The sequence below is a fragment of the Xiphophorus maculatus genome, chromosome 6 (genome assembly GCF_002775205.1).
Source record: "Xiphophorus maculatus strain JP 163 A chromosome 6, X_maculatus-5.0-male, whole genome shotgun sequence".
Taxonomy (NCBI): domain Eukaryota; kingdom Metazoa; phylum Chordata; class Actinopteri; order Cyprinodontiformes; family Poeciliidae; genus Xiphophorus; species Xiphophorus maculatus.
The window spans coordinates 19,676,110-19,702,333 of NC_036448.1; the positions used below are offsets into that span (position 1 = coordinate 19,676,110).

At 35.4% G+C, this 26,224-nt stretch overlaps 2 protein-coding genes across 6 annotated transcripts in view; one reads left to right on the top strand and one right to left on the bottom strand.

Annotated features, from left to right (window-relative positions):
• LOC102217007 (pituitary adenylate cyclase-activating polypeptide type I receptor-like) overlaps positions 1-7,896 on the top strand; it is a 28,903-nt gene extending 21,007 nt beyond the window's left edge. For 3 of the 5 annotated variants that reach the window (XM_005799936.2, XM_005799937.2, XM_005799939.2), the window contains 3 exons: positions 943-1,072; positions 1,280-1,321; positions 2,025-7,896. In XM_005799936.2, the coding sequence (XP_005799993.1) occupies positions 943-1,072; positions 1,280-1,321; positions 2,025-2,249 (397 nt within the window). In that variant the 3' untranslated portion in view covers positions 2,250-7,896. The remainder of the gene's footprint in view (positions 1-942; positions 1,073-1,279; positions 1,322-2,024) is intronic. The other 2 variants (XM_005799938.2, XM_005799940.2) reach the window with 1 other exon arrangement.
• Positions 3,617-26,224, bottom strand: part of LOC102230898 (pituitary adenylate cyclase-activating polypeptide type I receptor-like) — a 30,617-nt gene continuing 8,009 nt past the window's right edge. Inside the window, exons 4-14 of the mRNA XM_005799991.2 lie at positions 22,273-22,380; positions 20,469-20,569; positions 20,125-20,222; positions 19,764-19,896; positions 17,513-17,666; positions 14,243-14,303; positions 14,082-14,151; positions 13,230-13,324; positions 11,072-11,201; positions 8,937-8,978; positions 3,617-8,851 (exon numbers count right to left, since the gene is read on the bottom strand). Coding sequence (XP_005800048.1) covers positions 8,711-8,851; positions 8,937-8,978; positions 11,072-11,201; positions 13,230-13,324; positions 14,082-14,151; positions 14,243-14,303; positions 17,513-17,666; positions 19,764-19,896; positions 20,125-20,222; positions 20,469-20,569; positions 22,273-22,380 — 1,133 coding nt within the window. The 3' untranslated portion in view covers positions 3,617-8,710. The remainder of the gene's footprint in view (positions 8,852-8,936; positions 8,979-11,071; positions 11,202-13,229; positions 13,325-14,081; positions 14,152-14,242; positions 14,304-17,512; positions 17,667-19,763; positions 19,897-20,124; positions 20,223-20,468; positions 20,570-22,272; positions 22,381-26,224) is intronic.

Consider the following 26,224-nt stretch of genomic DNA (forward strand, 5'->3'; position numbering starts at 1 on the left):
TATTTCTGATTCTCATCATTCTGGCATTGTAAATTGCAAAAAAAACTTTCCATGTTGATCAGCAAGTTTGGTTTTCCGTCATTTCAGGTGGACCACGCCGTAGCAAAATGCTGTAGCAAAATGCTGTAGCAAAATGCTGTAGCAAAATGCTGTAGCAAAATGCTGTAGCAAAAGGTGCAAAAGGCCAGAAATGGCATTTTATGTGAAATGTAATTTGTTGATTCTGAAGAGCTTTGGTTTATAAAAAACTATCTAGCAACACTGAAACTAACAGTTTGAACAAATTCCTAGTATGGTGTTGGTTTTACACTCCTTGTTTGCTCCAAAATTGGAGTGAATAATTACCAACGTACCAATTTAGCTTTTCTTGTCTCTTCTAAATCTCAGCAAGAAAATGAATCCGACTAATAGTTTATTTATTTATTTTTTGAGGGGATCATAAGACATACTGAAATTACATTTGCACAGCTGCACCTTCATTCATTTTGTGTGTTGTCTGTGTTATAATTTTTTCTTTTAGTTGTGTGTGTGGTGTTTATTTATTCATTTATTTTTTTGGTCTTTTTGTATTTCCATCAGCCATCAGTGTGTGTGTTGCTGGGTTTCTGATGCATACCACAGAGATAAAGACCAAATAATTTATTTAACCAACCTTATTTACAACAGTAATTCAGAGCTATAATTCTGAAAGTAATTTTAATAGTAAGATTTCATCTTCAATTGGAATTCCTGGCTTTAATTTGTGGCATGTCACATCAGTAGTACATCATATTGCATCAGTAGTACAACTTCTGCGTCTCACTTGAGTCTAAGCAAAATGAATTAACTTACATAGAAGCACCTGTTGTTGTGTACATGTCAATAAGATCAAATAAAAATATTTACTTTATGTGTGTGTGTGTGCGTGTGTGTGTGTGTGTGTGTGTGTGTGTGCATGTTCAGGCGTCTGGCACGCTCCACTCTCCTCCTCATACCCCTGTTTGGTATTCACTACACTGTGTTCGCCTTCTCGCCTGAGGACGTCAGCAAGAGGGAGAGGCTTGTCTTTGAGCTGGGCCTTGGATCCTTTCAGGTTTGTTCTTACTCCTCCGGAAAACATCACAGTCCATATTTACAAAGAATCCTAAGACTAGAAGTAGTCGAAGTAGTAGAAAGTAGAAATGTTCTTTCAATTTTGCCTCAGTAAGATAAGTTATGCATAAAGCACCATAGACTTTAAGACAGACCCTAAATTGACAAAATGCAAGGAGGATTGTGACTTATTTATGTTTCTTCTCAGGGATTTGTGGTTGCTGTTCTCTACTGTTTCCTCAATGGAGAGGTAAGATATTATCACTTTTATACAGTTTTTTTTATTACTTTTTCTTTATTTTTGATATGTTAACACCTTTCACCATGAATGCCTGCTCACCTACAATCAAATACATTACACTACTTGACTTAAAAATTAATTCACAATGATTTCAAAGTGTTCATAAATATTTTAACTAAAACAATATTTTAAACTGTTTGGATGGAGGAGTGACCAATGTACTAATGTAGTGTAAGCGTGTATTGAGGTTACATTTTCTGATCAAGGAACACTTTGACATTCTAGGAGATATTAGCAACAATGTCAAAACTTACTGATACTGGACTTTAATGAGGTGATAAACAGACAAATTCTAAAGAGAAATAAGTTTATTCAGAAAGTATTACTCTCTAAGGTCTATTTTATTAAATGGCAAAATCTATTCATTTTAAAACTGGTTATATACTACAGTTATTAACTACATGTCCTATAAAGTTTGTGTTGTACAGGTGGCAGTTACCTGCAAATTAAATAGACTAAATTAAATAATCTAAACCATTTTGTATGTGGTATATAGTACCATAAAAATGCTGCCCTTGCTTAAAAAATAAATTCTGACCTTCAATATGGATTTTGAGGTCTTGTTTTACCATGACCACTTTCCCACAAACAGTAAGTGAACCTTTGGTGGAGCTGGTACAGCTTAAAGTACATTAAAAATGACCTTGTGAAGTTTCTCCCTGAAGGTGCAGTCGGAGATCAAGAGGAAATGGCGCAGCTGGACGGTGAACCGGTACTTTGCTGTGGACCTGAAGCAGCAGAGGCACCCTTCGTTGGCCAGCAGTGGGGTGAACGGCGGGACTCAGCTGTCGATCCTCAGCAAGAGCAGCTCGCAGATACGCATGTCCAGCCCGCTGGCGGAGAACGCCAACATCAGCCTGCCGACCTGAGCGTCTGATAGTCCAGAGCCGACTTCAAGGTGCCGTTCCACTTACGTTAGACCAACCAGAGCAGACCAAAGTGGCCCCTTGTAATTCTTATATTTTCTACTTTATAAAAAGGGAAAGCATTTTGCTAGAGATGATCAGTTTTATTTGGGTATACAATGAAATAGAAATATTTATTTATAAAAAAAAACATGGCGATGGTAATTTTTTTAGAATTATCACAGCACATTATCATTTTAGATAAATAAAGTTAGATTTAAATTCCCTATAAGCAAACCATTCTCAGAAATGTAAGCAAATAAAGATTGTGCCATAAGAAAGACATGAATTTTCTGAAACATTTTAGAAAAGTGATTCTTTAATATTAAATATTTGGGGGTCACATTTGATCTGTTTGTGTACACTAACTGTGTTTCAAAGTGCCATACAGTTCGCCTCACTGGATATCACTATAGTCCAAAGGTTTAAAAAAAAAAAAAACATAACCAAAAGCTCGCCTTGCTTGTACAAAACGCTCAACGTTTATATGTAAATGTTTCATCTTGAATTTAAACATGTTCCTACAATCAGCCGTAAGTACAGAGTATGTCAAAAACACTCATGTGTAAATAGTTACTTTTAGTGTCTAGATTAGATCTATCTCTTTAGCAACAGTGTATTGTAAAGACCTTTTCAAACAAAAGGAACTGGAGCCCAAATCTGTAGACACCGTCATGTATGCAGGGGACCCAGTGGTTCGTGCTCTCTCTAGTCTGGTTTTCCTTTATATAAAATAAAGAAGGGAAACGTGTAATCTATAAACTTAGTGAATAACGGGAGAGCAGCAATTGCCAACTTTTTAAAAATAAAACCGGTTTTGTTTTACCCTTCAAAGTGGATAATTTAGACAGAGGTGTTCTGGTCAATCCATGTCATTCTGAATTTTGTACATTTGCAGTTTTGGTCATTTCTTACCCAACCTTTATAAGTAGAACATTTTGTTATCTGCCAGAGGACATGGTGCACTGGCCAAGCTTGATAATAATAATCAGCGTGATAATAAATAATCACGCTTTGAGAGCTGATTATTTAAACGGACTTTCTATAATCTGCTTATCATCAACTCTAAGGAAATGTGATTATCTGCCAACAGGATGTTACTCAGTTATTTTGGTTTTAACAGTGCTTACAATTTTTCAAATTTCATTGTTAGGGATTAGAACCAACATAAATGGGAACAGAGAGTTCAATTATGAGATTTGAGCATTTATAATCACTTATCGCAATACTTAATGAAAACACGTAGTTGTAACAAAAAAGTTATCTGCTGCAGGATTGTCAAAGTGCATGGGTATGAAATGTTGTCTTATGGTATAAAATGGAAGGGAAGAAATGGTACTGCATATGTACAAATGGGCAAAGAAGGAAAAGTGGGCTATCCAGCTAGTTTTTATCACCACAAATTTCTACAAACCCAAGATGTGTTGTTTGTGAACATGAGCAGTCTGTGCCACCGTTTGTCTCCAAACGTAAATTCACCATGCCATGATTCCATAAGTGCTGTATTTCATGATGGGTGGTCATCCTCACTCTGTGCTCATCGATTGAGCTTAAGCCCATTGTGCCACCTTTAAGCAGCTCCTTTTGCAATTTGATTAGACACCTCGTTTTCCAAAGTGCCTACTCATACAAATAGCTATCACTTTAATTATCAGTGAATACATGATTTTAACGGAGTTATTTTCTGCAAAGATTAAATCAAGAGGTGGTGGTGGCTTTATTGTGGGTAGCATGCTTTTCAACAATGTGTCTCTGGTAGTTGAATAATTTGCCATTTATTGTAAGAGTTTAGCCTTTTTTCTTATGAAATGCAAAATAAAATGAGGATACAGTTGAAAATCTTCAACGAGATTAAGTGAGGTGTTTTTATTGCATCCACCATATATTTTGAATTTCTATGCCATTACCACCACATGTATGACTTCAAAGTATAAACATTAATATTGTCAGTGATCAACAAAGGCTTTAATTTACTCGCTTCTGACAATCGCATTTACGTGTTGCTGTATGTCCTTTTTTTGTGCTCAAACTAGCTAAAAAGTCCTTACTGTATACATGGAAACCATGTTAAATTAAAATGTGAAAGGGTGTACATAGGAGTTTTCCACCATATTTTTAATTTGGATGTTCATTTCTTGTCATACAAGTAGATTATAAGATTGTTGTATCTTTAAATGATGATTTATGATACGTGGAACAGCTATGGATGTATATTTATTTTCCAATGATTATGTGCTATGTAACATATCGACTTGTACAGCTTACAAATAGTTTTGTCTGTAACATAAATGTCTGATTTTATTACACTACCTGATGCAGACTTGGTCAAAGTGCCATAAAGATTGCCTCCCTATATAAGATTATAAGATGAGATTTGTGGCGAAAGATTTCGTTTCTTCTGACTACATGGAGAAAAACCACAACTTATTGTGCAGAGAAATAGGGTCTAAAATGGCTTTATAAAAAAACATGAAGCTAGAATTTTCTTTTTTGTGTGGAAGCCGAAGTATGTACATAGAGGAAAAATTTGACCACTGCAACAGTTGTGTTTGAGCGTGTGATTAAAAACCACTCTGCTGCTTATGTGTTTCTGTCACCAGCATTCTGAGTCTGAACCTCAGAAAGAAACGACCATGTTTTAATGCTGTTACTGTTTGAGAGAAAAAAAGAAGAGTTGAAAACTCCTCACATGACCACATATGTGCTGTGTATTTGTCCACCACTAGATGGAAGCAAAACTTTGTAATATACGAGAGAGCGCAGAAGGAAAGCTTTTTATTTATTGATTTCATAGGCTTTGTATTATGAATTTGCAGGACAAATGTTTAAAAAGAGAGACAATGACTATATTTGTATCATTATTAACAAAATTCCTTATTTCCTATTTTACATGAATTGTCAGACAAGCCATGTGAGCCTAATTAATGCTGATGATGTAATTTTTAGCAGTACATAAAAAAGAGCACTGTAAAGGCTAATCCAAACTTCAGCTAAAATCATCCATATTCATTTCTATTGCTTCAAAGCAAGGTAAAGGAAATCTCAGTCTCTAAAGCAAAATATTTACAGATGCATTTGAAGAGTTATACTTTGTTCTTTATGACAAGTTTATATGATAATTAAGCAGAACTGTGTACATTATCTAACAACATAACACTTACAGAACATTTTGTTTTTACCTTAATATAACATTCCATTAGAAATTTTTAGCAACCACTTCAAATATGTTTACGACTGAATTAACCTTTTGCTCTGAGATAAATGAGCTTGCTAACTCCTTTTAGATTGTGATGTTGAATAGGTAGGCTATAGTATGATAGATAATAGTTGGTAAACTCAGCATTTTTCTCCAAAATAAAACACATTGAACATTTATTTTTCCATTAAACTCAAAAGCCCCTATAAAACGGCTTCTCCATCATGTGTTTTGTGAAAGAACTAATATGGAGAGAGGAGCTGAGGTGGATCAGCCCGACTATGTTGTAACTCTGCTTCCAAGGTGAGGTAGTTACAGCCCCAAATCAGCTGACCTATACAGGGGGTCAAAGTTGTGATTAATGCTCTGTGTGCCTAGTCAGATATGAGATTTAAATGTGTAATCAAGGCCCGGAAATCTCTAGTCGAGCTTCTATTTCTAATAAAAAAATTTTTATATTTCTAAAAAAATATTAGACTCTAAAAATCTCTAAAAAAAAAAAAAAATTGTAGTCTAACTAGAAAATCAATTGCTATACTAAGTTACATGAGATATGTTAGTATATCTAAAGGTAGTAGCTAACTCTACTGTAGTCTGGATAGTATTGACCTTTTGCAGCTATGTCACTTAATCACTTAGTCAAAAGGTGCCATGACAAAAACTGGAAGTGAAAGACTGGAGTATCAAAGTCACGACGATTGTTTTCCCAAGTTGTTTTTGCCAGTAAGGCCATGACTTGTACTTGTTCAAGTTGAGCTAATTAATCTGTGAACACAATTCTAGTATGGATAGTATTGACCCCTTACAGCTTCGTCACTTAATCACATAGTTGGTTGTGGCTCGTAGGCAGCAGTATTTACAAAATTGGGAGAAGCTAGCTCAGAAACCGACCCAAACCTTTTCCCTTCTGACTTCTGTGTTGATTTGACCAAATTGCCAACTTTGCCTGAATTTGTGCCACATGATTTATACCACTATGTCATAAATTGTGTTTTCTCTTACACCAGAGCAGACTTAAAAGCGTAGTAAAGTCTAGATACTTATTAGTTTTGTCATACATGATAGGTTCCATGATGGTGGGGCGTTTGCTCTATGGTTGCTAATGATTAGGTGCATACCTTCTCCATAATGCAATATTTTACTGCATCTTACTGAACCTACTTATGAAGTACTTGAACATTAATCATTTTACCTTGTAAAAAGTGTATCTGCAAAACCACTAATACACCGAGGGCTGCTATCCATCTCCATCATTTTTCCCCATCGAAAGGTTTACAATAAAATGACAAGTTTGGTTTCCATCCTTGTCTTTGTGCAACTGACCACATAGCACCCCGAATCAACTGAATAAAAGTGATATTAGACTACCAACCAAGTGAGTTGCTTTCTGGAGAGCATGACATCACATGCAAAGGGTTAATAGCCATACTTGATCAGTTCAGCTTTCAGCTATTCTAGCCTAGTTTCCAAGCATATTGATAGCACAGCATTACTAGTCATTAGACTGTAAATAAGTGACTACATTTGAAGCAATTGGTGTACACTTCACAGCTTTAAAAATGTACACTAAGAATGTCATGATTTATGTCAATCTTTCAGAGTGGATCATACTTACCATAAATGCTACCCATCCTTACTCAAAGAACTTTTGCACATCATAAACATCAAGTCTAGTGTTGTTCAGAGGCCTGAGATTTAAAGCTGAAATCAATATATCAGCACATTTTCTCCTTTAAAAAGCTAGTTTCTAGCTAGCTAGTCATATGTAGGCAATTTTCAAGTAGCTGGTAGCTTATGAATGCTAACTTCACTTTTCTGTCATTTGCAGTTTAAGTAATAGACCACCATCTGAATCTCACTAAAATATGACTAATTGCAAAAATGTCAAATCTCTTGTTTGAACTGTGTTTTGTGATGCATATCTGTGTTAACATGCAGTTTTAACTGTTATGGCTTGCTGAGCCAGTTTGGTCAAGTGTGTGTGAGTTTTACTGATTGTCAATGAATTTTTGAATGTAGAGTTATTGCTTCTCAGCTGCTCTTAGATGTTCCCTGCTATCAATTTGCTCTGGTGTACAAATGATGTCTTTTCTCTATCATGAATAGTGTATATTTTTGCCATTCAGGTGGACTTCTTGACTAAAATCTACAATGTTTGTGACAGTGTTTTTGTAAAGCTGTTTATGGTCCAGTTTTAAGAGCGTATGTGGATGACTGGAAACTTGAGAGAATGTATTCTGTATGCATGTATACGTAATGACAAGCATTCAAAAGAATTTAAACTTAGATGTTGAAAAACAATGTAGAAACTTTCATCTTGTGTTCAACCTGTATACTGAGTCACGTATAAGTGTTCTGATGTCCAACATCCACGTCTACTTGTGTGAACTAACTGCAAAATAAATCTGTGGTATGTTGTTGTACTTTTCAAAGACTGACATTTTTCAGACTCTGTAAACTAATACAAATTTTATTTCTACCTCCATGCACATTTAATATGTCAACATGTACAGTGGATTCATTTAATACATAATCTAATGCTTTCTTTCAAAAATCTAAGTAGTGTTTGAGACAATTCAGTACAAGTGCTATGGTTTTCAAGACACCATTTAAGGCACATGTGTCAAAATCAAGGCCCACAGGCCAGATCTGGCCAACCATAACTATTTCAAGAAATTCAAGATACTAGTTTTGTACTTAAATACTATTTTATCATTCAAATCAAATCTGCTTTATTTGTAAAGTGCCAAATTACTTCAATGATAAAGAATATTAAGTATGATCAAATATTTAGAACTACTCATTGAATACAGAAAACACTATAATACTATACATTCTGCCACAGTATATGATTTTAAGATTATCTTGATGTGGCCCCAAATGAAAATGAGTTTCACACCACTGAAGATGGTCCTGTTGCTACAGTTAGCATTAAAATAACAATTAGAGTAAAATTAAAGCTGTGTAGACAAATCAGCTCATTCATTTATTTGCAACCTGTAAACTCAAGCATCTGAAATCCTCTTCAGTCCAGGGCCAGCTCTGTCTCGGTTGTTGCTTCCTGTTTTACCATGGCATCATAATGCCTCCACAGGTTTGACTCTGTTTTTCTTGTGCTTTCATGTCTTATAAAACAATAGTTGAAGTTGTGCCGTCGTTATTTTCAGCAGAGGAATGCCACGCTTTTATTGTTTCTTCACATTCAGAATTTTCTTTTTCTCCTTTTACAAACAAGAACTATACAGCAGAAATGTTGGCACTAGACGAAGGCCCCATGCCCCCCTGGGTTCGAATTGTGACCTGAGTGATGCTTCTCTTAGCAGGAGTGAGATTTGGATTGTGGCACCTCCAAAGCCATTTCCGGAGCTCTGCCTGGACCTGCAGCCAAGCAGATAAGGTGGAGTATAAAGCATCTGTTTGTTCATCTTGAAACATTTTTGTCACAAAACCACAAATTTCCCACCTCTCCATTCATGAAGCAGTAAAGAAGTGCCACAACAAATCCCTGCAACACAACAGAAGTCACTTTAAAATTAGTCAACATAAGTAAATGCTGATTGTGAATACACTCAATTATAAGATGGATGTCAATCTGCTATTGTGTAAATAACACACAAAAAGAAATAAACAGAATAATTAACTTAGTTTGTTTCAGAGCAATATGCTGTTAACACAATCTCTACATTTTCATATTTGAAAATGTTTGTGCTAACCACATTTTCCATATCAACAAAACTGTATGCCTGGGAATTTAACTGCAATGCTTTTAACATTTAAACAAGATAAATCACAACATAAAGCTTGTGGAAATGAGTTTTGTAAAATTGAGTATTTGTTCCACACCGTTTGTAATATTTCAAGTAATATTTCTCTTTTTTGTATTGCAACTCTTTTCTCCATATAATATTTTCAGTAGAGTTGAAGTGTGCTAAGGTTTTTGAACCAAAATGCTAAGTGGTTATCAACTTTTCCTATGCTTTGTTTAAATGTTGCATTAACATGCTCCACTCATAATTCAGAGTGGCTACAGAATCCATCAGACAGGATGTCTCTTTCCAGCTTTATTTATGAACAAATATACTCTAAATTGCTTTTACAAATACAAATTAGTTTCTCATCTGATCCACTTTGTTAAATTCACATTTATATATTTATGAAACAAAGTGGTCAAATTGGAATATTTCTCAAATTGTTTATATATTTAAGGTAAAAGTGAAGGTAAACCCCATTTATGTATTCGAAGATTTAATTTTATTAGGTAGAAGATATTTTGGTTAATTTTCTTATTTTTTCACAGAATATTTTAGTTATATTTTTGTTTAATACACTACATCTGAAAAATTTAATTACAAATTAAAATGTCAGTTTTTTATATTAATTTTATTTGACAGAAAAAAATATCTCTGAGGGGAACAGCAGTTGCTGTTAAACAATGCTCTTAAACCATTTTTTGTTGAAGCACCTTTTGGCCTAATTTCAGCTGCTCCTCACACCTGCTATCAATTACAGTGATTTTGATTGACCTGAAATGTAGTACTGCAGTGCAAGCAGGATTTCACTGGCATTTACTCATTGGTAACCTTTTGCAAAGCATTAATAATACAAAAGTATCAAACCATAGAGAGTGTTACATTTATACAATTCCACAGTGAAGACAGTGATCTATAACAGAAGATGACTGAGTGACATTAAAATGGACATTTCACCAACCTTAATGGTAAGAAAATTGTTTTTGGTCATGAGGAGCTACCAAGAGTCCAAAACAAATACAAAATATGCTGCTTGGATTTTGGTGAGTATTAGTTTTGTTTTACATTTGACAAAAATATTGTGTATGACAGATTTGTGAAGCAGAAACATTTTCTTACATAGGACACATTCATCTCCCAAAACCTGTCAGAAAAAATGCGTTAGGATTTGAAGGTACTAGACTAGATTTTGGACACACTGTGAATGTCTCTTTTAGTTTTGAACTTAAGTTTTTCTCACTTAAGAGGGACAGAATCACATCTCGGGTTGTGATGTTGCATGTATGTGATTAGAACATACAGTACATGCAACATGCATACACACATTAGAACATAGATTGTGTGTACATACATACACACAATCATGTATGTGATTAGAACATTGTTCTAATCACATACATGATTAGAACAGCCTTTTAAAGGAGATTGGCTGTGTTCAAGCCACAAACATTTACACTGATTTTTATCTGACTGTTGAAGTAATAGGGATCACCACAGTTGAGTCAACTGAGACCTTCAGAGAAATGATTGTAGCATAAGTATCGCTTATGAGTCTGAAAAGTAATTCAAAGAGAAGTCTCAAATTAAGCTAAAGCCAGTTTTTTTTTCTATAAAAATATGTCTACAGGTGGAGGATAGTCCAATCCTAGCAGGTTGCGAGATGCTAAACGAAGTCTATAAAAACCCCTTCATGACAGATATGCAAAGAGGAAACCTTTTTTCTGTAAGAAAATTTTTTTAAAGTTTTCTAATATTAAATAAAGATTAGACATCAATATATGCCATTTTATAGATACAATGTGCCTAGAAAATACGTAATACTCCACCTCCCTTCAAAAATGTTGTATACCTGAAAGGATCCCAGGCCCAGCTCGATGTACAGTCTGGCAGCCACTCCAGTGTTCTCAGGCAGGAAGGCAAACACAGTGTAGTGCATCCCAAACAGAGGAATGAGGAACAGGGTTGATTTAGCCAGCCGCCTGATGCAAAAACAAAGCGATCAAAATAATATTACAGATTTGACAAAACTTAGGTCATAGTAAATAGACTGGATTTACATAGTGATTTGCTAGTTGTAACAACCACTCAAACTGCTTTCCACCTTTAGCCACAGTCACCCAATTGCACTGCACACATCCATTTACACAGATCAATGAGTAACTTGGGGTTAATTGCCTTGCCCAGGGGCACATCGACATATATTTCAGAATAAAGCTGGAATCAAAACCCAATACTTTGAGCTCTCACTGAGCCACAGTTGCCATCTGTTTAACCTTTAGCATAGTATAGAATTCTGTTATGAGGCTTTGACAGTGAAAAGCAAAGTAAAACAAAATTAAGTATTCAGCCAATTTTTACGACAATAAATGGGGGTTAGAGATGTACAATATATAGGCATCAACAACGGGCTATCGGCCAATGTTAGTCATATTTTAAAGATATCTTTATCACTATGTTGACCTGTCAGAATGTAAATAAAACCAGGCTAATAATGACAACAAATTTTTATTTCCATCTTATTACTATTTGTGTTTCCAGAAAGGAAGGGAGTCGGCCATGTGGTCATGAGACACTGATGATGATGCAGTACATGATTAGGTGTTTAACTGAGGCAGACAAGTGATATAGGCGGTGTTCTAGCTTTTTTGATGTTGAAAGTGTAGAAATATATAAAATATATCTGTAAATATTGGTTAAAGGCCATAACTTCAGTATTAATATCGTATATCGATATCGGTCAAAATTTTCATATTGGTGCATTCCTAATGGTGGTGATTAAAATCCCAAATAGGATTTATTTACATGTAAGACAAGTTTAGATTGAATAACTAATGTAATAAATATAAATAGCGTAACTTATTTAAAAACATCAACTTGTAAATCATGTTGTCTTAATCTGCTTATTTTACAAAGACAAGATAAACTTTTTATTTCAGTGAGACAGAACAGTGAGAAAAAAGATAAGATAAGATTTATTTGTCATTGTCATCAACAGATTACAACGAGATTGAGATTTGCTCAACTCGAGTTAAGATGCAGGTTATGTGTATATACATAATATACAAAGATAAAGAAATAAATAGTAAAAATAGTGAGAAAAAAGATCCATTTATTAAGAATCAAACAGCTAACCTATTCTCTAACAGATGTTTGTGTTTATGTTTGTTGGTCTGAAACTGATAGATGAGATTAAAGAATTTCTTTTACTACAGCATGAATCCACTTTCATGTTGACCATCTCACCAGTCACACAAAACAATAAAAATCAGGGTTTTAACGTGACTGTTTCAGGATTTGAAATGAAAAATCCACCTGGATGTTTCATGCTTACAATAGGATTGTGTTTTTCTTTAGTCACACCTGTGCTTTCCATCTTTTTGTGCTCATGTCTCTGATCCACCTGAATAAGGCTGAAATTTGCAAGGCAGAAGCTTTTCAGCATGTAAAACATTCATTGAATGGGTGGAACAATTCTGTCGCACCGCGATGAAAGAGACGTCTATTTCTAGTATCTAGATTCTATTTTTATTTGCTCTCTTTTGAGATGAATTCAGCTCAGCAAAACTCTGCCCTAGTCAAACTGCTAATACAGAAAATACAGTGATTCAGGTGAAGCAGTATTTCTGGGTTCTGTGTTAGACTGAATGAAGCATTTTGCAGATTAACCAGCAGGAAAGAGGCCATTCATTTTGTGAAAGGATTTTTATATTGTTCCCTTGTTGCATTGCTTGCATAACAGTTTTTAATCAAGAGTAAAATGTATCTTTATATCCTATAAAATAAAAAAAACAGATCTTATAAATGCATACTTTCTGTTATTTTAATAATGTATCCTGTGTGTATATTTATTTTAATTGTATTTGTTGATTTTAATAGCTTCTCTGAAGGGCAGAGCTTAACTAATCTCCCTAACCTTGATAATCCTGTTCCTGAGGAAATTATTTCATGTTGTGGTTTTAGAGTCTGTGTTCAAGCTTAATATGCTGTGCTTCTTTGTTGAGACTTACATGAAGTGACCAGTGTCGCTGTTTCCAGCCATGGCTGAAGATTTAAGCTTTTGGACCAGAATCCGGATAACGTTTATGAAGATGACTATGTTGACCTGTCAGAAATATATGCACAAACCATCAACATCAATAGTAGTTAAAATAAAATCCAAAGCCTTTCTTTATTTATTTTTTACAACCAAGTCACTTATGTAAAATTTATATACAAATTAAAGCTTCTATGTTATTCTGATTGTGTGAGTGGGGCTGTTTATGTAAATTATGTCACTTAAAACTGAAATTCTTCTCCTGCCAGAATGTTGCAGCTTCATTGTTAGTAATCTGGGAAGCAGGTCTCTGCCCACAGCTAGAGAAAAAAACCACAATGTGATTAAAAGAGAAATCAGACCAACACAACAATAATTTCAAATTGTTTAATTACACTAGTGGTTAAAAGGAAATTAGTCACTCCAAAAATTGGGAAAATGTGCAACTTGGTATTCCCTTTCTGTTTGAGTTGCAACAAAAAGGAGCTCCAGTCTCATAAATAATCAGCCCTGATTTTAAGCGACAAAAGTGTAATTCTGTCCAAGTTAATAAGTTCTTATTAACTTATAAGAAGTTTATAAGAAGTTTCTGCCTTGGGTTCTGTGTAAACTGCAAATCCACAATGAGAAGTTTTGAGTACAAGAGTTACAAGTTTTGAGAAGAAAGACATTAAATCCTGTTTTCAGACTGAAAATGTGTGCTCTGGGATTATGGCAGAAAAATTCCTCCATACAAGTACAAACGGAAGTATGTGTGAATTAAGCAAATGTAACTAAACAAAAAAACGTTTGTCACGTTGCAACAGCTTCACAGCTCGTCACTCACCAGCAGCGAGCCTGTTATTGGTCCTTTAATGATCCACCAAATGCCAACGCTGTCATTGTCATCCCAACAGCTGCAAAGAAAGACAAACTGCATTCAGCTGAGCATGAAATGAGCAGCTTGAATGTAACTAATATCAAGAAATAGAATGAAGTTTACGACACCCTCTGTCATCATAGAGAAATCTGGTCAGAACCCAAAGTATGAGAACCGTTGATGGCAATCCTATAAATACAAAAGCAAATAAATTATGCATGTTGGATAAAATATTGACATGCTGTTAGATCTAAATAAATCTTCACAGGAGGACATGACATTATGTTTACTCTGCATATCAAATTTATCTTTGTCCTACTTGCATCACATTGCCTAAGTAGGTATCTGGTGCAGTCATAAAATCAGGTGAAGCGATAGAAATAGAGTAGAAAAACATTATAAGTTGATGGTGCTTGAAAATGTATTTTTCTCCTTGTCAGCAATACACTTCTGTAGCTTCTGTAGTATCTCATAATGAAGTGGAAGGTAAATCAATCATAATTTTCAATCTATTTTGCAAATAAAAATCAGAAAAGTGTGGCATGCATTTGTAATCTGGCCCATTTACTAATTAACCAGCCTGTGACTTAATATTAGTGTAAATCTAGCTGTTTTGTGATGGCTTCAGAGGTTTGTTAGGCAACATTAGTGACCAAACAGCATCATGAGGACAAAGGTGCACAGCAGACAGGCGAGAGATGAAGTGCTACTGTTGTTTAAATACAATCAGGTTTTGAAACAATATTCTAAACTTTCTCACTTAATCTGCCATCTAAAGATTGAACTAGGTCTGGCACAGCTAAAAACTCGTTGGAGGCTCTAAACACACTAGCACAGTAAAGAGAGTACTGAGTTAAAGAGCAGCAAAGTAACTCTGGAAAAGCTACTGGGGAAGCAGAGGTTCACAGCTCAGGTATTGGTCATAAGAAGTTCTGTGTAAAACATGCTACACTACAGGAGACGCAGGAAGCATGTGGAATAATGTGGACTGTTCAATTGACACAAATATGTAGCTTGTTGCCTTTTATGCAAAGCACAATTTTTGGAGGATATGAGCATTGTAAATTACCATGAATACCCCATTCCTACCATAAAACTAGGTGTTTTAAGGTGCTGTTGAGGTGATTGTCTTTATTATTTTTATTTTTATTTTTTAAGGGACAGGGAAACATTGTGATGTTACAGGGCAAAACTTCTGTAGGAGGCTGCAAAATACCATGTACTTTTATTGCACTTATCAATTACATCAAATTCAAATAAAGCAAATGGGTTTATGGTTGTAATATGACAAATTGCAAAAAAGATATAAAAATACTTTTGCAATATCTTTCATTTTGATTAACATTCATTTCCATGCAACTATGAAACCCATCACGGTTAGACTTTTTCCATTTTTATTCACTGTTATCCCTGAATATAAAGTACACTTGTACATCTTACATCACCTTAGGAGGTATTTTCAAAACTGGTGTATGTTTGAAACGTTTGATCTGATCATAGTTCAGGAGACTCCTCTAAGGGGTCACTAAAATTAATAGGAGAGAGAATGCAGAATGATTTTTCATTGTTTCCTTAAGCCTTCACCGACAAGGTTGAAGGAAATTCGTTTAATCCTCAGCAAGGTTTGATGGACAGAGGCACAATGCGTTCCTTCTTTATCTCCCGTCGCAGCAGGTGACGCTCTCCTGAACTCAAATCTTCGCGTCTTGCAGACACCGGCTTGTTTGTGAAATGCCATGGCACGGTGAAGCTTTTCAAACAATTGCACTAAAGCTGCTTATAAAACCTCCCGAGTTAGAGGCATTGTGTCACCCTGAATGCAGGCAACCCAACTATTCTTTAATTATACTGACACAGGGTCTGCACGTTCATCCCCAAGGGTCTGATCCATCCTGCTGCTGTACTTCATCCCATCTAACCACAGATTCCAGTTGAATCCCTGACACGAAGACCCCATAAGCAGTGTTTGTATGCAGCACTAGCTGAACATAGCCTTAACTCATTACTGACATTACAAGAACAACAAGCCCAGTGTGACCTGTAAACTTTTTTTACCTGCTGTCATTTCTGTTGAATCCCACTTTTAAGAGTTTCTCAGTAAAAGGGAAAAAAATAACGATTTGTTACTGTTAACCCTACAGTAACCAGTCAGTATCTGCCCTCTTATTGTGACTGAATAATACTGTAGCATATTGGTGGCAAAACAAATGGGGCTTGGAAAGTTTGAGAATAGGTAAATATAGGATGACGTAACATAAGACTGCAAGAATAAATTCAAAAACAGGATGTAGTTTTGTTTGGGATAACATGCTACAATAAAAAATCTCATTAAGTCTGCTTAAAAAGCTCAGAGAAACGGAAGAAATAACTTTTACATGAAGTGCAATCGTATCTGCAATCAGCCGCTGTGAGAACATCCTGTCAGCAGGCTTTGAGGAAGCTGATTATTATCTGAAAATAGATTATCAGTCTGAATGAGACAGAACTGTGTGCCAACCCAAGTCAAATAAATAAAACCTTTACATTTTCTTAAACTTCTTATTAGAGTTTTATGAGATGAAAAAATCTGTTTTTATTTAAATGTGGCACAGAAACAGTTTTTTTGAAAACAAGGAAAAGAATTTGGATTGGCTAATAATCACCTGGCCATTGCGTTCCTGCACCATTCTGCTTAATTCTAATCTTGCTTCACAGCTCAGTCTGAGCTTTCTTCCTTTGAGGTGGATTCTTTCAGTAGCATTTCTACTGAACCAATCAGCAAACATTAGGGAAAGTTGTGAAATGATATTGATGATCTGTGTTGTTTTAGAATCATAATCTGCCTGTAGTTTTTGCAATATGTGAATACGAGTCAGTCTATGTTAGCCACACTTCTGAATATTGAATTAACGTTAACAGCCATCTTGTTCAGCTCAGCACTTCTCTTTTTAAAGTGGAGGACAGTTGTTTACAGAGCAGGCAATTTCCAGTAAGCTTCATCAAACGGGCACATTGCAGACGTTACTACTTAACGACTCGGAAAAGTTTAAAGCTTCACCAGAGTCCACACCTCCAAGAAGCAATCGTTGGAAGCTCATTGGATAGCCTGTGAATTCTCCCAGCAAAATTACCATAATGTTGTAAACAAATATATTTTTTATCTGTTGCTTTAACATTTTACAGCTCCATGATGTAAAAGCAAGTTTACAGCCCCAAATTATTATTTTCAGTCAGAAAAAATAGGACCTTTGGCTTCTATAGTAAGCTAAAGGCAGCATGAAATGTGCAGTGTAACCCTGTGTTATGAAATTTATGGGCGGATGATATTAGGTTTCACACAGCAGTGCCCTGCAATGCATTCAACTATGAGTCTGTGATGAGTTTGACATGTACAGATGACTGCTGCCTTTCTTACTCACCCCATCCAATGAGAATGTACCACCAGAAGTATTTCCTCTGAGAGACGAAAGTGAGGGCCAGCAGGGTCTGCAGATACATGCCCTCCACCAGCAACCAAAAGTAATTGGCTAGGATGCTGAACTGGAAAAAAGCCACAGCTGACTTACACCCAGCCTAGAGGATAAAAATAGACACAGAGTTAAAAGCATCCATTTATAAGAACTACAGATGAACTCGTATCTATCCTGAATCAATGTTTCTGCTTTCAGGCTAGTTAACTTTTTGCTTTCCACTTATAGTTTTAAAAAATTAATTTGTTAGTAGAACAAATTCAACTAGACCCAGCATTATTTTGATCCAAATTTGTAATCTATTAAATGACAGTAACGATCATTTAAAAAACAGTTATGTACTGTATGTTCCTTAATGTGTTGAATTTGTTTATGTAACTTCCAACATTTCAGACTTCCTCACCATGAAGTGCATTAATCAAACTGTAGACAAGTCCTTGTGTTTCACTGTGAGTTTACAGAGATATGAAACTCAAAAAGGACATTAAAGTGAAGTTCTCTTAAAGCTGTGAGAAAAATTATGGGCATTAAACTTGCTTCTTTACTGTGCAACGATCTTGAAGAAACAAATTAAATTAGTGAAATTAAAAAGAATAAAATAACTTAATTAATAACTCCTATTCACAAGTCCAAACAAAGTTATTAGGGATAACATGTACGTTAATGTGATGCCCTATCTGATGATTTGAATCTGACTTGATTTATTTTCAAATATTTTTCTTACAATATAGCTATGACAAGTTTAAATACTGTATGTTGTTTTGATTGTCAAATACCCTTTCCTGGTCTTTGATGGAACAACAGATCTACTATTTAATGAGTGCAATTAAAATTCTCACGCTTCTCTAACACATGTTTCATTCACTGATTTGGCCCTCCTGCTGTGGAACAGACTACTGAAGAAGAGAGAAACTTTTGTAACTGCCAAGCAGTAGATATTCATAATAGCCCCGCATTGTTTAGAAAATTTTGTTTGCTTGTTCAAGTCCTGTCTGCTTACCATTCCTGCCGTCTCAAAAACAGAGAAATTCTGGATTTTGCATTCTGATGCTGGGAGATTTCACCAAAACAATTTCTCTTTTTGTTGATGGGCAACACAGACCAAGTGCAGCCAAAAGATTTGAACACCTGTGCTGAATGAGACAGACTGAGGCTGGCTCTCTGCAAAGCTATTCCCCAAGGCCAACTCAACTGACTTTGTGCCAATACTTGTATATTCCCCACATCGAGAGAAATAGGTGACGTACAGGAGCTTGCTGCTTGTGTGACTGAAGGATGAAGAAGAGACTGACGGGAGGGATTTGGTTATTGATTTGCAAAGTGAAAGTCTAGAACACAAGAAGTCCACTGGGATGAAATTGTCTGCCATTTTTTCTGTCTTTTGGTTCCCATTCCTCTGGAAGGTCACTTCATATCAGAAAGGTCAAAACATTTTCAACACATGGTCAAAAATTGGGAAACAGATCCTAGTCTAAATCAGTTAAATGATAAACTACATAATGGTCATTGATTATTCTAGTCAAACCCCTTTTTATTCTTACCAGTGGGATTAGACTAATGTTTGTTCTTTGTTTAGCTTTTTGTTTGAATTAATCTAGGATTTTGCTTCTGTTTGTTATCAGTAAATACCAGTAACTATAGCTTAGTTTGATTAATAATAAATGTAATCTTTGATTCAAGTGATGCCTCCAGGTGATTTTTCTATGAAGAGAATACATTTTAGTACATTTTTGGACAGTATATATTTGATCACTCTATGGAATAATACAAGAATTTGGGTCAAATATCTAATTATATTGTTTAATATTAATGGTGAAATGGTGACTAATTTACTTATTAATTATATAGGATTACAATTTAAAATTGTGTTAATTTAAACCACAGTAGTGGAGCATTAACTCTACTATGGTTGTTTTCCTTCTCAACCACCACATAATATTCCCTGTTGGCATATTTATTTTAAGTTCAAATGTTTTTCTTTTTTTTGTAAAAGAAGAACATCTGAAACCTCGTTTTATAACAATATCTGAATAACACTGAAAATGATTTTGACTTAAAATTGCAACAGTATATAGTGGGTAGAATCTAAAGTCATTCAGTTTTGCTTTTGAATTCCCATCTTTGTCCCTCTTTTTGCTGTTAAAACCTTGTTCTAATCCCAGTTATTATGGAAAAATCCTTGAGTAATTCGCAGGCTTACCGTAGAAACAGAGCAGTGGTCGAGAGTTTCATCTGCAAACAGCACTGCATCCTTAATGAACACAGCACTGGCTCTCAAGACGAATGAGGAAAACAGGTTGATGTGGATGTAGTTTCTGGTACAGCGAAACTTCCTGTGCATCACAACATAGAGTCACACAATAAGGGTCTTCTAATACTGTCTATGCAAATGAATACTCTTCATTATACTCAGAGGTTGGGGGCAAAAAAAGTATCAGTGTAGGAGAGATGATAATTCAGGTTTCAAATATTAACCACAATGTAAGGTAACCAAGGATCCTAGTATTTTTTTTTCTTAGTTTTGTCATATCCGTATGTATTCAGTGCTGTTGTGCCCTTACCTGAAACCTGCGAACACCACTATAGCTGTCAGGAGAGTGATAAGTGAAGTGGCGTACCCTACAGTGTAGACTTGTCTGAACGTATGGAGGTAACTAGTCTGGAAGAAGAAAGCTCAAGATTAAACTGAAGAAAGATGTGAGGCAAAGAGCTTAATACACTTCTAAACAGATCTGAAAGTTTCCCTTTTAAGAATCCTTCTGCAGATGCAACAATAATACAGTGCCATCCATTGGCAGGATTTCTGTGAAAGAAGTCTGAGCTAAAGAAGGTGAGCATTGAGAAAGCATGATTCCAACAAAGTCTGTGCGCATGGGGGCGTGTGTGTGTATGTGTGTGTGTGTACCTCAGATTCAGGCTCGCTGTCATCACTGAAATGACAGGCGTCTTCATAAGTTGGATACATTTCAGACCAGCCATCAGCAGTGCAATTTCTGTACACATACCCTGACAAAGGAGCAGACAGCAAGGATGTTGTAAAGAAACGCTAAGGTGGGGAGGGGAGCCTGAATTATGGTCACATTTGCACAAAATCTCCAGTGATATTTTTCATCAGATATCAGTGAACCCAATTTTAATGTTATATTCAATGTAAAGTACAGTTTTGTGTTTCACGTGTACAAATGACGCTGCTGCTCATGATTGGGTTGTTAATCTTATGCAGACTCTTAAAGGTTATTTGTGATTTCCAGCAACAACTCTTGCTGATATCTTAGCATATGCAATTCTCTGCAGCAAGATTTGCTCTTGTGTCTTTGACTTTAATTATCTGTATACATGCCTCCCTGCTTTAATAAGATAAAATTCTAGGTACACTCTGGTTAGATGCTCATTTTTGCCATCATTAATGGCAAAAAGAATCAGTCATGAAAATATAAATGCACTAAAACCAAAATGTTGATTTTTATGCATATTCCAAGCGCTCATGTAGAGTTAATTTTATTTGTATGGAGCAATTTGCAATCTTCAGGGAAGAAAAGTGTATAAAATTCATATTCAATTATGTAAAAACCAGTATTGTCAAAATAACATTTAGATCAATCCAACTCATTCCAGTACAAACCAATCAAACACTTGTGATAGTTATGCTAAGGATAACGCTTCGTGTTGGAAGCGTTCTGCATGCATTGTGATTCAAATTGGCATTATTGAATCCCACAATCGTGGCAGATTTGTTATCTTCACATTCAGGGTACAAATCTTCAATTAACAGCATTCAAAAAGTGCTTTTAATCCAAAAGTGGATTAAGATGTTGACTGTTGCTCAAGTGTGGACTAGAAAATCTTCCCCACATCATCACACTACCAACACCAGACTGAACTGTTGATTCAAGTGAGAGTGGACCCATGCTTCTGAAAATAATGGAATGAATTTGTGTGGAAAACCCACATGACAAGCAGTTTCAGGAAAAATTTGACCAGCCTATCCGGCCAACATGACGCATTCAAAGTCATCTAAATTATTCTTCTTCACCATTCTGATTCTTTCTGCATATGGAACCAGTGGGAGTCCAAATATTTAAAACTTCATTGTTCTTTGTTTGGGTGATCTGCATTTCAGTGTTGTCCACTGTTTCATTGATGCTAAAGGACAAATGAGTATTACTAACTACGACATCCAATGAAATGTAGCATTAATTAACAATACTGCAAGAAAATTTTAACAGATTTTTAGATTTTAGATAATGCCGAACACTTTTACTCTCAATCACTGTAAACAAGAAAATGTTTATAAGTGAATATATAAAAATACTTATATTAATATCCATTTCACCTTATAGCAATGGTATGACATAACATTTTCCTTCAGAAAAGTAAAAAAGACAAGAATTGTATTATATTAATTAAAACTTTATGACAATATTTCAAACTCTTCCTGTCAAAAACATCCCAGGGCAGTGTGTGTTCATGCCAGCAAACATGCATGAATAATTCATACTATGTTTTTCCATTACTATCCTCACTTTGCATTAGCACGTTGATTATGTTCTATATAATTAACCTTAGCAGCAAAGATATTGTGCACAAAAACAGGTTTCAAACACAGTATTCCTCATCTTAACAACTACGCTGATTAGATGTAGAGTACAAGTGTTTCATTTATTTTTATTTTAATGAGGTTGAGCATTTGATGAGCTATGCAAACCAACCTTGATTGCTGGAGAAATGCTGGAAGACCTCAGAGCAGGATAAATTGACAACTTGCCCAGCTTCGGCCCTCAGCCAGCATCCAATCTCATCCCATTCTGTTTTACATCCTGCAAAACAGAGGGACGAAAGCACAGGGACAAGTCACTTAAAATCTGTCAGTTAGTACCTGTCATTATTGTATTATTGTGCATGAAAGAGAAATGACAAAACTCATTAAAACGGCTTGGTTTTCTGGGATGGACCATTCCAGATGCTTAACATTAGTCTGCTTTATCTATTCTCAAACCAGCAAAATAGATCATATCTCAAACAGATGAATAAAATGCCAGAAAGGGTGTTCCTATAGGATCATTATCCAAAAAACTGGTTTGGGGAAGAATAATGAAGTCTAACATTAAACTAAAAGTCCTGATCTCTTACCAGTTGAAATTAACTTTAACATATCCATGCTGAAGGTGATTATATATAAACTTCTCATCGCCTTGTGCAGTAAAACCATGTAGATTTTAAACAAATGTTAGTCTGTGGCAGATAAATATTTAGACTACCATTTTTGCCAATCAGTCAGAAGGAAAAAAACATTTCAGCCTCAACAGTTGAGGCAGATTTAATCTGCTGTTTACCCCACAGTCATCACTCATAGTCATCACTGTTTGCACAGATTTTGGCAGTCCATTAAATATTTTTGGGTTTACTCCAATGTGACTGAATGTGAGGAGTAAAAAAGGATTTTAGCTATGCCCAAAGGGTAAGACCAAACTGGCACTTAAAGTGTTTTATTCTTTTAAGCTTTTGGGATCTTAAATAATTGTAGAGAAACTATAGAATTATATAGAAATGTCTTTTAAATATGTCTCTCATAAACAAGATCTTGTTACATGCTGAAATATTTTTCTATTACTGATAAACAGAAAATGTGAAATTAGGGGAAAAGGCAGCTCAGTTAAAAAAGAGCAACATGAGAGCTACATTCTCTAGGTTATTTAAATGAGTTTCCTCTTCTTCAGACTATACATTCAGACATGCTGGTGATATACAAGCAAAAATATGTTTTCTCTCAGTTCCTTATTTCATTTTTACAAAGCCTGTGTATCTAATTCATTATCAATTCTATTACTCCATCCCATATAAATAAACTAAGTATTTTCCTCCTTTTACGTAATCACATGTACATTTTGTCAGCTTTAGTGTAACACTAGCAAATGATATTGGAGCTACAGTGTGTTACTGTTCACACAAACCCTGGATTATTTACCTCAGCATCTTCTCTGTTGCTTTCAGCCTGACTCAGTCAAATATTCCTGATGCTGTGGATCAGAGGCCATGTACTTCCAGGTTGGTTTTTATGAGACAGACTGTTTGCTTTGAGGTTGTGAAACTTTAAGATTTTTACAAGGCAGGTGGCAAACGCCATCAAATGTTGATGCTACATTAACCCTAAGCATGCAGATTATGGGTGTGCCTATCTGAAAAGGGATATTCCCTGATATATCTTTCCAGCGCCGGATGTCTGGTTTTATGTGTACTGGTTTCAGACAAAGGCAGGAAAGTGAAAGGAATCAAATTCAGCAAGCATACAACTACACAATGCAGGGAGATATGTCTTTTCAAAGAAAGGGAATCAAATTGTTGTGCTTGTTTAGTTTAAACAATACAAGACTTGGTAACAACAGAACTGTTATTGTCTTGTTTCCAAGCAACGTCCCTAGATCTCTGTTTCCAATCATACATTTGATGATTTTGGTTCATCTAATGGTTTGGTTATTCATGTTTCTTTTCCTTTAGCCATACGGCACCTTGCAGATGCATTTGTACCCCTCGTTTTACATTACTTTACTTTGATACACTTAAACTCCAGTCCTACAAATTGCCTTTAAAAAACACCTTATCAATAGATAGTGTTTAAATCTGTCTGTCCTTTGAGGGTCTCAGAGGTTAGTTAGAGAACATTACTCTGTTCAATGCGTCCTCTATAAATGGATATGGTAAGGCATAATTGCAAACTGCTACTAAGAGAGGGCCATACATACAGGGCCTACGGTAACTAAGGAGAAGCTGCAGAGATGAGCTTCTTAGGAGTAGTAATTTGCTCATCATTTCCACTTTTAGGCATAAATACAGTGGCAAAAATGCTCCAAGTAAGCAGTATGCATCATAACAACTTGGCTAACTATGCTATAGATTGACCATTCAATGGAAACTTCAGATATTGACCAGCTGTGTGGGTGGTTTTTTTAAAAACCTAAAAATATTTTAATTAGAACAAAATATGGTTTCCCAGGAAGCTCAGCAACATCTATTTGGTTTGTTAGTCAAGAAAAATCTTGTAATGTTTATAATGCCTTCAGTTCATTCGGATCTATAAATTCCTACGAGATCACCTTGTAGTTCTGATGTGTTTTCAGTCACTCGAACTGCAAATTAATCACAAATGGAAGAAGAAACTAAAACCTTTTCACACCTTTTCCTGTGAAGCTCATCTTGCTGTGAGGGGAATAAATCCAATGTGGATAAGACAATAAGAAGATTAAACTGGCAGGGAACTGCACTTTGAAAAATAAATGACATGTTAACAAGGTGCTTTTAGAGTATTTGTTCAAAAAAAGAAAATTACATTTTCTATGTCTATACAAAGACTTAATTGCTGTCTTGGATTAAGAGATGCAATTCTTCTGTACTGAGGCTGTTTAACCAAGGACGCTGTGATTCAGTGCTATCTCCCATTTTTAAATTGGTTTGAAGGAGTGTATTTCTGAGCAGAGTGTATGTAGGTTATGTGGAAGGATCATCCCAGGGTTTACACAGATTGGCTTTAATCTTGACACAATCCTAATTTAAGAAGAGACAACATCTTCCAAAAACTGTGTCAACACAGCGACAGTGTGTTGCAAATGAATGCCATTAGCAATGTTGTTTGTTCAGACGCAGCTGCAATATTAATGGTACTCAATTAATGGCAAAAGAGCTGAGGGAAATCTGATTGAATTACTCAACTTCAGGTGCAAAAATACTCTGACAAACTGAAGAGTAGAACTGAAATCATTTCCCGCAGTGAAGCAGCAGATAAACTGATTGAAAGTGAAAGAGGTAGAGAGCAGAGTGCATTATTTGCCTTCAGGATTTACATGCAGCACCAATTCATCACCAAGTCACAATATGGAGGATTGCGCAGGAAACCCTGAATGTGGGTGTTCTGAAGCACATCCAACACTGCCTGGATATTACCTGCTTCTTCACACAAACAAATCTGGTTAGACTGGATTTTCATTGTAGAAATACGAAGGTGTTTTGTAGGTATGCTAAAGTAAAATTTATTGCCAAGCATATTTGAATATGTAACAGTCATTTTCCATGCAAGCTACATTTACCTAGCAGCTTCTCTTTCATGTATTAAATGATTCAATATGCTTTTTACAAAAGCACAGCAGAAGAAACTCAAACACGGTATGAAACTTTAAAGGGAGGAAGTATCATATGAAATTGACTTTTTGAGCTTTACATCACGTTATAATGTTATTCCTCATCAGAAACAAACCTGCTTTGATTCTTCCATGCGTGTTTGAGGAATCCTTGAATGTTCTGCCTCACAGAGCACCCCTCAGACAAATCATACAAACTACCTCTCAGCCCAACTCTCCTAAAAACAGTTGCAAATGGCATAGCAGAGAAGCATTTTTATAATGTAGTGAAAGGCCATTCAATTGTAAAGTTACATTTCTTTTTGAGTTATGTTTGATATACACAACTTTTTTTTTAATATCAATCAAGTTACTTCATTTTGCTATAAAGTGGCTCTATGTGCCTGGATAATACTAAACACCACTCCTTAAAAACAGTAAAATTGTGAAATTGTATTCAGTGTGAGAGATCAAAAGGAGAGCAGTTAGATTTAAAAATGTCATCACAAACAGTAGTTACAGTGATGTGACAAAGCATTTTCCCACTACATAT